General features: G+C 42.5%; 1 protein-coding gene across 2 annotated transcripts in view; it reads left to right on the top strand.

Annotated features, from left to right (window-relative positions):
* POLI (DNA polymerase iota) overlaps nucleotides 1-5,140 on the top strand; it is a 310,209-nt gene extending 305,069 nt beyond the window's left edge. Inside the window, exon 10 of one of the 2 annotated variants that reach the window (XM_078677262.1) lies at nucleotides 3,897-5,140. In XM_078677262.1, coding sequence (XP_078533388.1) covers nucleotides 3,897-4,760 — 864 coding nt within the window. In that variant the 3' untranslated portion in view covers nucleotides 4,761-5,140. The remainder of the gene's footprint in view (nucleotides 1-3,896) is intronic. The other variant, XM_078677263.1, reaches the window with a different exon arrangement.
* The last annotated feature ends 8,738 nt before the right edge of the window (nucleotides 5,141-13,878 follow it).

The raw sequence follows: 13,878 nt of genomic DNA on the forward strand, positions 1-13,878 counted from the left end.
TCTTCCCTCGACCGAAATCAAGCCTCCTAGGACCGGTTTCTGGCTATCAGCCGTCATCGGCCAGGGTAGCTTGACTCCAGTGGTGTGGAGAGCACGGGACTCACGTCTGAGCATACCCGTCCCACTCGGGGTGACAAATGCAAAAACAACAGTTGATGGACAGAATGCAGAACAATGTCATACATTCACCCCAGTACAGAGATCTGGGCCTAAATCCAAGGCTGATTTGCATATGGCCATGTCTGAACTGGGGTGGTGTGGAGTGCAAAAAAACGATGGATTCAGGCCCAGATATCTGTACTGGGGTGAATGTATGACATTGTTCTGCATTCTGTCCATCAACTGTTGTTTTTGTATTACTGTAGGAGGGCACGTTTTCTGTGAGGCCTGCGGTGGTGCTACCTTCTCAGCAGACGGTGAGGTTTGGGTCTTGCTTGGAGTCTCCGATAAAGGGACATTTGCTTCTGGAAAGCGCCTATAATAGTCCTTAATCATGTGCTTCAATCTGTGACCAATGCAGCGCCAGTCTACGAGGAGCAGAACCCATATGATGAAGCATGACACCTAGCTTGCTGGGTGTGTGAGGGTTTTAGTTCCAAAAAGGGAATCCCCCCCTCCCTTTACTCCACCCTCTACGCCAAAACACACACTCCTCCATAGCCCTATCGGGGAACTTTGTACCCATCTTGTGCTATTAATCTATGAAATATATCAATACTGGAGAACCACAGTATGCAGGTAAGTAACTTTTCTTGAGCATTTCAATTTCAGAATTGGACGACTTTGGTTATGATGTATATTCATTTTAAGATATTTTAATATAATTACAAATTTATGGTGTTTAACTTTTGTTTGCAGTTGTGAAGTCTCTGATACTTTTGTCTTGACAGATATTTTTCACCTTTTTTTACTGAAGCAGTGTCTACTCGTTTTGAAGCACCACGAGATAGTAAACTTGTATTACTGTTCCCTCAGTGGGATTTAGTTTTTAGGTTAAGCATAGGTTGCTTACCACTTTATCAGATCTTACAGCAACCTTTAGTACCTTCCCACAGCTTACAGTTATTTGCTATTATCGTTCTCATTTGCTTGCTTCTCATCTACTGGCTGGCCCGGTTTATCTTGTGTCTGTCCCTTCCCTAGAACATAGCATCTTTACCTGTTATCTTCCACTGCTCACTTTTAGGGACATACGTTTTTCTTTTCTCTTAAGCACTCAACACATGTGTGTGTGTGTTTTCCAGCTGTCCCCATCATGTGTTTCTACCCCCCCCCCCCAGCTCCCGGTTGCTCTTTGACCTGTGTGCTTTTGTCACCTTATGCTCCAAGTTGCTTTCTCCTGCCTGTGTGCTACTCTCCACCCTCTTTGTTGCGTCCGCCCCATACCCTTGTGTTGCTTCCCCCACCTGCGCCCTCCATGTTGCTTCGCTCCACATGTGCTCTCCGTTTTGCTTTCCCTCACCCGCTTTTAAGGAAAAAATACACGTTTGTGCCTTTTCTTTTTTAATTTACGCAACCATTTCAGAATAGTAAATAAAAAGAAAAGGGACACGTTTCATTTCACAGGCGCACCTACAAAATAACGTAGCTATGTCATAGCACCTTTTTCCCTTTCTCTCTAGCAAAGCAGCACAGCTTCAGGGATGCTGTACAGCCATTGATAAAGCCAATAGGAACCCTAATGCGCAACCTATTGTCTTTGCCAAAACATGGTAAAATCTACTATGTTACCATTGTATACTTGATTTAGGGATTGTCTTGCAGAAATCCACAACCAAAATTATCAATACCTTCTATGTCAATTGTGCACTGCGTACGTAGTCTGCCTTGCACATCGGATACTTTGCAAGTAAGTTGTATGTTGTAGTGCAGTGTTTTCCAAACTGTGGTCCGCGGACCCCCAGGGGTCCGTGACACATTCCCAGGGGGTCCGTAGGCAGCAGTTTTAAAAGCACAGAAAAGTTTCTTGTGTAATTAGAAGCTTTCCAGCAACAATAAAAGTGTCAAGATAATTCCAGTGATTAATGTACCTGCTGGAGAGCGAGGCGAGTTTTGTTCAGTGGCAGCTTTGACTTAACTAATGTAGCACAGAGGGTTAATGTGTCTACTGCAAAGAACGTGTAACATGCATTTTAGAAAAGCAGTACTTTATGTGCATAGGTTCGTGGTTACTGCTTTTGTCACTGAGATTATTTTGTTACTGTGCACTTCATAAGTGGGAATCGTAATCTAGCAGAGTGGCCTCTAAACTGTCATCAAAGAGCTGCTTGCAAACTGCATGGTACCAGTTAGTAACTTATGTTTTTTCCCAGTTATTCATTATCCTGATGCTGCTAAAAAGATTTATTTGGGCGGAAATACATTTTTAATGTTACTAGCCAATGTGTTATGTTCTGAATCCTGAGTTTGTGCTTTTCCAGACCAAGCACTCTTTAAAAATACCTACCAGTATGAATGACATGTAATCTTTGTAGTCCCCTTTACCTTATATAACATTTTATATACACACTGATTTACATGTATGATTTATTGTCTCTATATGTGTGTGATGTAAAGTGCTCTGACATCCTACAATGGTATGAGAGATGCTATAAAACAAAGGAAATCCATGTGACTAAGGGCCAGATGTACGATCCGTTTTTATATGCGCGAATGGGTTCGTGAACCCATTTGCGCATGCAAAAACATATTGGGCCATGTACATATCCTATTTCGCAAGTCGCAATTTGTTTGCGACTCACTAAATAGGTTTTGCAACTTGCTATTTGGAAGGGGCATTCCCTTCCAAATAGCGAGTCTCAAAACCATGTACAAATGTTTTTCGGTCGCAAAACACTTGCAATTACCACCTACTTCAAGTAGATGGTAATGCATTTGCAAATAGGAAGGGGGACCCCTTCCCCTTTGCAAATGCATGCAAAACTATTTTTTAAGGGCAGGCAGAGGTCCCAGGGACCTCTGCCTGCCCTTATAAAATGAAACTGAAACCTTTCATTCTTTTTTTTTAAATGCATGATAAACGGGCTGCATTTTTTTAAAAACTTCCTTATTTAAAAGCAGTCCCAGACATGGAGGCCTGCTGAGCCCAGCAGGCCACCATCCCTGGCAGGGCAGCATTTCCAATGGGCTCGCAAATTGCGATAGGCTCATTAATATTAATGAGCCCCGCAATTTGCGACCCCATTGGGAATCCCAAACAGTGTTAACACACTGTTGTACATTTCATTTAGCGACTCGCAATTTGCCACTTGCTTTGTGTCGCCAATTGCGAGGCGCTAAATGAAATGGTCGTACATCTGGCCCCAAAATCCTTAGTACTTTGAGTATTTGTTTTGAGTGAACACGTGTGTTTTTTTTTAATTACTGTTTTAATATTTGAAATTGAACTCATTCAAATTGCTTGGGGGTCCCCGGCTTCTAGTGGTGACTCAATGGGGGTCCTCAGGAGTCAAAAGTTTGGGAACCACTGTTGTAGTGGATATAAATGAACTTAAATTCAATTTGGCGCAGAGGGCTGTATGCACAATTTCATGCAGCGGTTAAAAGTAGGTTGTTGACATGGCTTTCAGCACTGGTCACAAAACAAAATAATAGATGTCAAACCACAGTCACATTGCAAAACTCTAGTTTATTTTGGGCTTTGTTTTCCAAATGTGTTGCTATTGAAAAGTTGCCATTGTTAAATAAATCCCTGACCATCGTACTATCACTAGAAGCTTTGTTGAGTTGTAGTTACTGCTACAAATCAGTTTTATACAAGCTGTTGACAATAAATATTCTACGTTCTCAACCATAAATGTATCTTTCATATTTCTCAAAGATGCAGGTACCATGTATGCAGTTTTTCTTTTGTATTTGTTACCTAATACATTTTAATTTGCATTTTGATTTCCTAGAAAATGCAACCTGCTGATGTGGAAGATGGGAAGCACAACATTAGCAGACCTTCCATGGAAAGCCAACTATACCCTTCAAGTACCAATGATGTGGAAGATATACAGGCACTTCCACAGCAGTCACTTCCTGAGGGAGTTGACCATGATGTTTTCAGTCAGTTGCCAGAAGACATCAAGAAGGAAATCCTTTCCAGCACTCGTGGGAGAGTGGCTTGTACAAGTAATGTGTTGAGTCGTCCTTCATCAAGCTCCAAAGGAATTGGTTCATTTTTTGCAGCCAAAAAGGTTGTCAGCCCAACAACTATCAAGACAGACAATTGCAGCGTCACTTCCTTGCTAGTTGCTGAACACCACCAAAGTAAATTGCCCAATGCATCACTGTTGTCCACATCAGAGAAACAGATTGCTACTTTTGTTGCTGATGAACTAAATTCAGTTAGAAGGCATGAACATGCGGTTCAAGGTCAGAGCTCAAAGCAAGGGGCCACAGAGCCACCTGCCTTCTCACCTCCCAGTGACCATCCAGTGGCCCTTTCCCCAGACTCTGAAATAAAAAACATTTTTCAAAAGCCCCAGTCTTCAAGCGACCCTGTATCGTTTATGGACATATCTTGTCACGATGAACAGCATGTGAGTCCTGGTGAGACTGATGCATCTCTTCCTTCTGGTGTGGATCCTATGGTCTTTTCAGAACTCCCCCATTCTGTACAACAAGAACTCATGGCGGAATGGAGTCAAAAGAACAATGTTCCCAAAATGCATCATAATAAACGAAACCAGCCAATAAAGACACCCAAAAGGAAAAAAAAGTCAGACAGGTCACCACAGCCTAACAACTTAATGAAGTATTTTAAACCAAACTAATTATTTTGAAGACCAGGAAAAAACACATGCAGTTAAAGATCTGCAATATTGGTTGGTCAGAGCTTCCTAGTAAGAATCCGTTGAATTTATAAATAACATAGTTTATTCCCAAAATCATATAGTTGCTGAACAGAAATATGCATGTTGATCAACATATAATGTATGTCAATCACATAATTGAGACACTCACTTTAAGGTATGATGGCACTTCTGTTTATAGAGTTTGAAGGGAAATACTTGGCCAAGAGCCATTTACAAATTTTCCCATGAAGCAAAGGTCTTCAACTATCCTTTTGTCCGTAGCTTTGTTGTGCATTTAAAGTTATGTCTGAGTGCTGTGCTCACATGAATAAAACATATTTATTTAAATTTATCAGTACTATAAATAGAGCCAGTAGAGCACAATTTATTTTCATATAATAAATATTTTTTTTTGTTTATTCAGAAGGTAGAAAGTGTGACTTTTAGTTGTGTTTGAATCTGTGCTAATTTACCTCTTTATGAATTAGTTAACCCCATCATTAATTGGGTGCATTATGCTGATCATTTAGTAAATCACACATAAATACCAGTTTAGAACAGCAAAAGCACTGTTGGTTTTCCTAACCAAAGCAAAAGAATAAAGTTATTCCTGGCTTCAGTAGATCGTCTGCACACTGGCACAATTGCCACATAGAGGTATTTAATACTACTCATTTATTGACTGTGCTACCACACCTTGAGTTCTAGGGGATGTCACTTCAGTTTCTTTTAGTGCTACTGTACACAGCTAGGTACTGTGATTAGAACACCATGTCCTCAAGTTTAAAGGTGTGTCTGCTGCATTCTCTGTTGACCTTCAAATCTCACAGAAACCAGGTGGCATGGCCATTAATGATCTTTGCTGTATCTCAGAGCAGCGGAAAGAGTATTCCTGTATGTTGTTGGGATGGCTTCCTTTGTCCTGAAATCTAGTTTGGGCCAACATAGGCATTGAAACCAGAATTAACAGTCCGCTTTTGCTTCAGGTATCATGCATTCATCATGGTCCACAAATACTACTTTTAGACCAGTCCGCCTTAGGGTGGTCTTCCCCCAAACATTTTGCCTTCTTCCTCAATTTTTGATGTGATGCCTATAGGACTTTATGTACATTAACACTGCTAGCCAGTACTAAAATGCATGTGCCTGCTACTTAAAACAGGGTAACATTGACTTATCCCTGGTTGGCATATTTAGTTTACTTATAAGTCCCTAGTAAAAAGGTGCGACATGTACCCAGGGTCTATACATCAAATGCCACTAGTGGGACTGCAGCAGCACTTATTGTGCCATCTACTTAAGTAGCCCTTTAAATCTGTCTCAGGCCTGCTATTGCAGCATGTGTGAAGTTTAAAACTTCGAAATTGCCAGGCCCAAACCTTCCTTTAATACGAATGTAACCCCCTAGGTTAGGCCTTGAACCACCCACAGGCAGGGTGCAATCTATTTAAAAAGTTGGACATATACTTTGGAGTTGTACATGTCCTGGTAGTACAAAACTCTTAAATTTGTTTTTCACTACTGCAAAGCCTATTTCTCCCATAGGATAACATTGGAGTTACCTTATTCCCTTTAATAAGCTGTAACTTCCAGATGGGAACAGCTAACAAGTTCATGTTTCGTGTATTTGGAATTATAATAAAAAATCCTCTCATTGTAAAGTGGGATTTTAAAATACAATTTTGAAAATGCCACTTTCATGCATTAGCTGTTTGGGGCCAGATGTACAAAGCATTTTTCTTATCGCAAATGATCCATTTCACAGAATCAAGCCGTTTATGACTGGAAAAATGCTTTTTTAAGATGTACAAAATGCAGAATGGGATTCAGTAACTTGTTAACTAATTGCAGTTTGCATTTGTGATTCGGTATTTGGAAGTGGCATTTTTTGGACGTCCCTTCCATATACCAAATCGGTATGTTATGTATTACTGTTTTGCATACTAAATTTCGGTCTCAAAACAGTAATACTTTACCACCATTTTAAAAGTAGTGGTAACTCATTCACAATTCCCCCATGGGACCTCTTTTCCCTTTGAGAATATTGAAAAAATGTTTTTTAAGAGCAGGCTGTGTTCCCAAGTAACCATTTCATTTTTTTTCTTTTTAATTGCTCTAGTTTTCATTTATGGAAAACGGACTGCATTTAAAAAAAAAAAATAATCTATTGCTTTATTTAAAAACAACAATTACAGATATGTTGGTCTGCTCACCTCAGCAGGCTACTATCAATGTGATGGCTGTGATTCCTAATGAATCGCAAATTGTGATCTACCTCATTAAAATTCATTAAGTTGGTCACTAGGAATCACAAATGAAGAAATAAACATTTCATACATTTAGAATACCAATTACCAAATAGCGATTCAGGTAAAATTGCTATTGGGGAATCGTCATTCTAAAGGTACGTACTTGTTGTGGTCAGATAGCCCTTACGGTATCCTTGGGTGTGTGGTGCTCCTGCATGTGCGGTGCTGGTGTGCCGTTTTCTCCTTGTTGGTCTGTTTCGTGGGTGTGGGCGGGTTGTCCTTTTCCTTTCTCCCCTGTGCAGGCGTGGTGCTGACCAAGCCTTTTCTGCGCAGCTGTGTTGGGCGTAGGAGGCGGAACGGGGCGTATTTAGAGCCCTTTCCCTTCTTCCTCATCGCTTGGGTTTGTTTCTGGTTCCTTGCCCCGGAAGGAGTTGGCCTTGGCTTTTTTGCACCCGGCTGAAGTTTGAAGTGCTCGTTACATGGAGTAGTCCTTGCCTGTGTTAGATCCTTGGAGGATTCGGTTTGTTTCTGGCTGGAACAAATGGACTGAACTTCTTGTTTTCTGGACTTTGGAACGCTAGCACTCCAGTCAGGTTGGCGAGGAGTTGTTTATCCTCGTTTTATCGTTCTGGATTGCCTTCCTTTTTTTCCTCTTTTTCCAGTGCACTGGTTGTTTTTCCTATATGTGCTCTCCCATCCTTGTTGGTATATAGCAGAGAGGCTTAACAGCGGGTTTTTTCACTTTCGTGTTTTTCCCTCTATTTTGGCCGCTTCAGACCTTTCTTCTGGGCACAATTGTAGACGTCTTGGAGTACGCTGAATTATTGCTTCCTGGCATGACTGTTTGAATGCTTACATTTCAATGCTTATGGAGGCGAATACTCAACAAGTAAGGTGTGAACCAGGAAATTGTGATATTTTGATTTAGTTCACTTTGGGGTGTTTTGTTTATTGATGTCTATATCTTTTTTGTATTGCATGTCCGTGTAGATGCTTGTGGAGTGCCTACAGTCCCAGTGAGACCCCGAGAGAAGCCTAGCAGTCTCACCACGTCCTTCCCTATTTTCTTTTTCTTCCTACCTTCCCCCCGGTGCGTTGGGCGCTCGTGCTGATTCAGTTTAGCACAAATGGTCAAGGCGCTGGGCCGGGGTGAATGGTATTATCTTCGTTCCCGCAGTACCTGCACTTCAGGTGAGTAAGGCTGGAAAACCTCTGACCCCTAGTGCTTGCAATCTGTCACTGGGCCACATGGGTGGGTGTAGCTGACAGTTGAACTTTGTGTATCCCTCCTAGACAGCCACACACAATAGAAAGCTTCGGTGTGCCTGGATGGGCCATCACTGGCAGGATGGAAGGGTAAAGATGGGCAAACCCCTACTTAAACTTGATTAGCTGTGTCCTGTCGCCACACAAAGGACTGCATATTCCCCATAGTTAGTCTGGAGCCAGGAAACCTCTGCACTTGTTATAGGTATTGGACCTTATACACCAACTATTTAGTACACTTCTGAACCTGTGAAAGACTCTGCTAGGAAGGATGACTGATGTGCTGCTGAAAGGATCACCACTTTACTGGACTGCTCCCCTGAAGGACTGCTACCTGTTGTTCTGACATGCTACCTGCTGCCTGGGTGAGATGATCTGGACCTATAACGTGAACCCAGGACAACCAGTGATTCCAAGAGCTAGTATTGTGTAGTTCTACTAATTCGTAGTACCTACGCATTTGTTTGGACAACATAAACTCGGGGTACCTCCGTAAGTCACCCCTAACCTATCAGGGAGTAAATGGTTTCTGGCAACCACTGAACAAGGCAACCCTGACATCTCAGGGATCATTGAAACAGTACCTTTTTTCAGTCACTCGTACTTACTTACTCTCAGAGAAGTACACAGAAAATACACCGTGGGATGTTTTCAGTAAGTTTATTGAACCGTTAATCTTTTTTAAAACACATGTGCTGCAATGACTAATGGACAGAAGGAGATTAACTTGATTACAAATACCAAAAGCGTAAATAGTCGATCTAGTTCTACCACAGTGCTAAAATAGTGTATATATGTTGACATACAAAACAAGGAAGTAATCAAGCATACTCCCACAATGCAAACCCTACTCTAAGTGTACCTAGAGTGTGTGTAGGTGTAAAGCCAAGAATCCCCCCCAAGCGACGATCCAACCTCATTACCTGATGGGAGAGAATGAAGAACCCCATCTTGGTCACGAACTGGACACCACTCACAAGATATCAGACCGCTGCATTGTGAAGTCTCAGCATGTACGGACCCTCAGTGTCCGCTGAAGTGCCTCTTATACTAATCTATTGGGCTGCTCATATTTTACAATAGAAAACAGCCTTGCAATGTGACTATAGATTAATGATGTTATGGATAAACCCTGTCGCCCCGTGGGTGAAAATACAGATGATATTTGTACATGGTGCGAAAAGAGACCTTGTTCATGGTTTTCAGGACATTGTGATAATGTGCGAAGCTAGTTGTGTAATCAAGTTTAGTTTCAGGGAAACTAATCCAATATTGTCGAGCACGCAAATATGTGCGAAAGGTCACAGCAGAAATTTTATTTTTCTGACAATGTAAGAAATAAGCTGCTTCGCTACATGAGCCTACCTTGGGAATATAACACCCACTCCTCATACGATGGGTCGCTATCTAAAAAGCCAGCAGATCATTTGAAAACTACTCTTAAAAGCATCAAAAACTGGGTTTCCCTTTAAAATATTTATTTATAATCCTTTAAGTCATGATATCATTTTTTATCCCAAGCACTCAGAAAGCATGGTGCCTAAAAGAAAAAAGCAGAAGCTGTTTTTGGTTCATTTAAAAAAAATAAAAAAAAAATAGGCCAAATTGTTCCCACATGCAAAAAAGCCTATTGTTTCTGTGTTCGAGTGGTAGACGCAACATTACTGCAGACGACGTTCCCAGAGGCCCACCTCTTAGCATGTTTATGGCGCAAAGGTGATTCCATCCAGTTCCCACAGCAGCTACTGAGAGAGGTGTTGTATCCCATACGTTTTCCGCAGAGCCTCTGTTCACATCACTAGGAGCTGAAGCATCCCAGGGTGGCTCTAAGAATGCATTCATCATAAATGGAATACGCTGCGGACAGCAATACGCATGGGCCATTAATGGGTCCTTCAGTACTTCAATGTACGGTGGCACAACCAATTCTGATCCGACACTTAGATCCGGGATGCATTCGTGGCTGCAAAGGATACGAACCAGTGCCCTCAGGACTGTTCCCAAGACACTAAAACTCAGGACTAAAACTGTTAATGCAACCCTTTTGTAAAGAACTTCTTACAATACAAAAATGTTTTAAATCAAATATCTGGAGAATAAAGTGTAGTAAGAGAACTCCAACATGGCTGCCAAAATGCACATTGAAGAACCGCGGTCTAGTGTTTCCCTCTGAAGTTCAGAGTGGAATGTTCGTGATGCAAGAATCCCACTCTGCACTTCACTGAGGCAATTTACCTGGTAGGAATTATTCTTTTAAGTTCCATCGTGTTCGTTTAGTGAGGGTAGAAACATTGTGTGTGGGCGTCTTTTAGTTTCCTCTGTTTACTGAGATTATTTATGTTGTGCTGCAGGAGACTAGTGTGCTTTTAGGAAGTCTCCTTGTTTGGTTGTGGGTGGTTCCTAGTTTCCCCTCTATACTCTGGATTTCCTTCAAGTAACTCCCCAGTGTCTGAGTTGAGATTAGTGTCACAATTTAGCAGCTGCCAAACTCTAATAGCTCTCCTTCCTCGGAAAAATGTTGAGTTAAAAAGTAAATAAAAACTGGTTGTTAATCTCGAGTTAAGTTTCTGTTTCTAAAAGGCTCCTCCCTATGTTTAAAAATATTTTTACAGTGGTTTAGTTGCCAGTTCACTGAAGTGTTTAGTTTAATACGTTCGCGAAGTAGCTTAAATGGAGATTAGTGTCTCTACTTTGCGGCTGTCAAAAAAGAAGAGAGCAGGTATTCCTGAACGGATATTAGTGTCTCCGCTTTGCAGCTGTAAATGAGTAAAGGTGTTCCAGTGCATCCTGAGCTCTTCATGAAACCAAAAAGAGAAGTGTTTCCAGTGGTTGGGAAATATCGTCATTCTGCTCCCGAGAATGTTTTCTGGCTCCTAACATGCCCGTTCAGTTCTTGAAGCCAAGGTGTGCCGAAGCAGTGTACCATGTTCTCACAGCAATGCAGCACTAACAGTGCTGTTTGCATTCCGAGTTGAACTAGGACATCCATTGCCAAGCAGAAAATCAGAATTCCCGCCACCAGTAGCAAGACTAGCGGGAGCCCTCCAAAACGCTTCCCCAGAGTAAATGATAGATGGTATAACTCCGAAAATCGTCTGAAAGTTGTTAACCAGTTCAGAGCCGATACAAAAAAGTGCTCTATTCTTTTCGTATTAGACATGGTAAAGATACGATGGACCATCTCCCCAAAATGCAGCTGTAAGTGGGTGTAGAGTAGTGTCTCTATCTCAGAAGAGGACCTTGCTACCTGGAGATTAAATGCCTCTCTGGCTGAAGTTAAGGCCAGATCCTTTTGAAAAAAGCATGGCTTTCAGTTTACTCTAAGAATCAAACTGTATGTTGGAAACATCTATTGAAGGCTATAGCGCTGCCTCCCTAACTGTGCGGGCAGGTGGAAACATTACTTGTGTACAACCAGTCACTATGGATTTAACCGGCACTAGATACGCGATGCCCAGTTCCATCCCGGAGCAACCTTGATTGTCAGCTCCAAGTAGCTCCCATTCGAGAGCAGCCTGAACACAGGATGAATCGAGGCCACCAAGCTGAGTACCAAATGGAGGGGGACTTCCCTACGATTAGGACCTCTGTTTTGCTGCCTTTCAATTTAAGACAGTAACTCGACATCCATGAGGTGAGGTCGCTCAGGCAGGAGGAAAACTGGATGGCTGCTCCCTCCTAATTTTGAGAAACAGTGACAGTTGTGTGTCAGACACAATGGTGACATTGTGTTTTTCCACAATTTGCCAAGAGTTCTGTATAAGGGTTAAAAAGAATTGGGCTTAGAATTGAGCCCTGTGGAACCCCTTGTGAGAGCAGAATTCTTTTAGAGATATGGGGACGCTGCGCAACTTGAAAACTGCGATCTTGGATGAAGGAGGTCATCCATTTTAGGGCTACTCTCTCTAACCAGCACAACGCAAGTCGCTGTAGGGGTAGTTTATGGGATACCATGTCAAATGCTGAGCTGATGTCAAGTAAGACCAGAGCTGCAGTCTGACCTTCATACGCACGCCTACGTAGTGTCTCTGTAGCAAGAAGCAGCGCTGGCTCAGTAGAGTGCTCAGCTCTAAAACCTGATTACATGGGATGGAATAGGTTGTTCCGATTGATGTGGACAACCAATTTGGAGTTCACCATTTTCTCTGTTATTTTGGAGAAATAGGGCAGGAGTGAGATGGGGTGTAGATTATCCAGTAGACCCAGATCAGCTGATGTTTTTTTCTTTGAGGAGAAGACAATCACCGGTTTCCACTAACACAGGACCACATCATGGCAAAAGGAAAGCTCCAGAAGCTGCCGAACATGAGGCAGTATTGCTTTGAGTCCTTCCCTGATGACCTTCGGCGAAGTTGGATCCACTGGAGAGCCAGATTTGATACTTTTTTTGTTTGTTTTATTTTGTTTATTAAGTATTTCCATATCACATTGCATACACATTATCCAATAATACATTGCAATGTCATACAGTCAAAAGGAAAAAGAAAAAATAGAAGAACATGACGCATCAAAAGGTGCAACAAGAATAACAATCAGGTACTCCCTTGAGATCAATATTCAACACACGTGTCTACACAATATTCACACCATAGCATTGTCATCTAATGTCTGAGTGCCACAGAGGACCAGGTGGATCAAACCCGCAATAATTACCCATCACCCTGTTCACACTGAGCCACCAGATATTCTCTCAAAGGGGCCCAAATGCCCATAGGCCTTGAGGACAGCGGTAGCTCCTCAGCGTACAGTTCTAGTTGCTCCCGGCAGTATACCTTGTCTTTGAGCCACATATCCACTTTCGGGCTCATCCGGCTAGCCCACGTGAACAGCACCCTCCTCTTTGCCAGTACCAGTGCCACCCGTACAAATCTGCCGTCATCAAACCAGGCACATAACTCAGTAGACACTCTAGTGATGTGCAGTTAATCATCTGACCAGTCATGGTGTGTAGTAGAGTGAGGACCTCTTCCCAGTAGTGATATACCGGCCTGCACTGCAGTGCACGGTGGAGAAAGTCAGCCCCACCCTGACTACACCTCCTACAACAGTCTGAGTCCCTGAGCCCAAGCATGTGCAACTTATGAGGAGTGTGGTACACCTGATGAAGAAACTTCAAATGTATGATGCGTAAATTGCAATTGGACGTCAATCGCCCTGTGAGCATACAGATTACAGATTTGTTCCCATATTGCGTCAGTAATCGGGGGGTCTAGCACCGCATTCCATCGTTCCAAACTAGTGTCCACCACGTAACCGTCTCCCCCTGCACTGCCCTGTATAATCTGGTGAGCAGCTTCTTTCTAGATGGGGCAACTATTATCAGCTGAAGCGCCTGTAACACTTCCGGCTCATCAGGGAAACAGGTGTAATAGTCCCTCATCACCCGTCTGAGTCTGTAGCAGATGTACTGAAAGAGTGGCGTGGGATTTTGTATGTAGCTCAGGTCAGCTGCGGAAATAAACTTCCCTTCAACATATAAATCAACCCAGGAGAGCAAGACCAGCCTCTCTGAGGGCCGTGATGGGACCCCTCTCTCTCCAGCCACCGACAAAGCAGAGTGCCCCTCTATAGGCAGTACAGGC

Source organism: Lissotriton helveticus, chromosome 2_1 (genome assembly GCF_964261635.1).
Source record: "Lissotriton helveticus chromosome 2_1, aLisHel1.1, whole genome shotgun sequence".
NCBI classification, from domain to species: domain Eukaryota; kingdom Metazoa; phylum Chordata; class Amphibia; order Caudata; family Salamandridae; genus Lissotriton; species Lissotriton helveticus.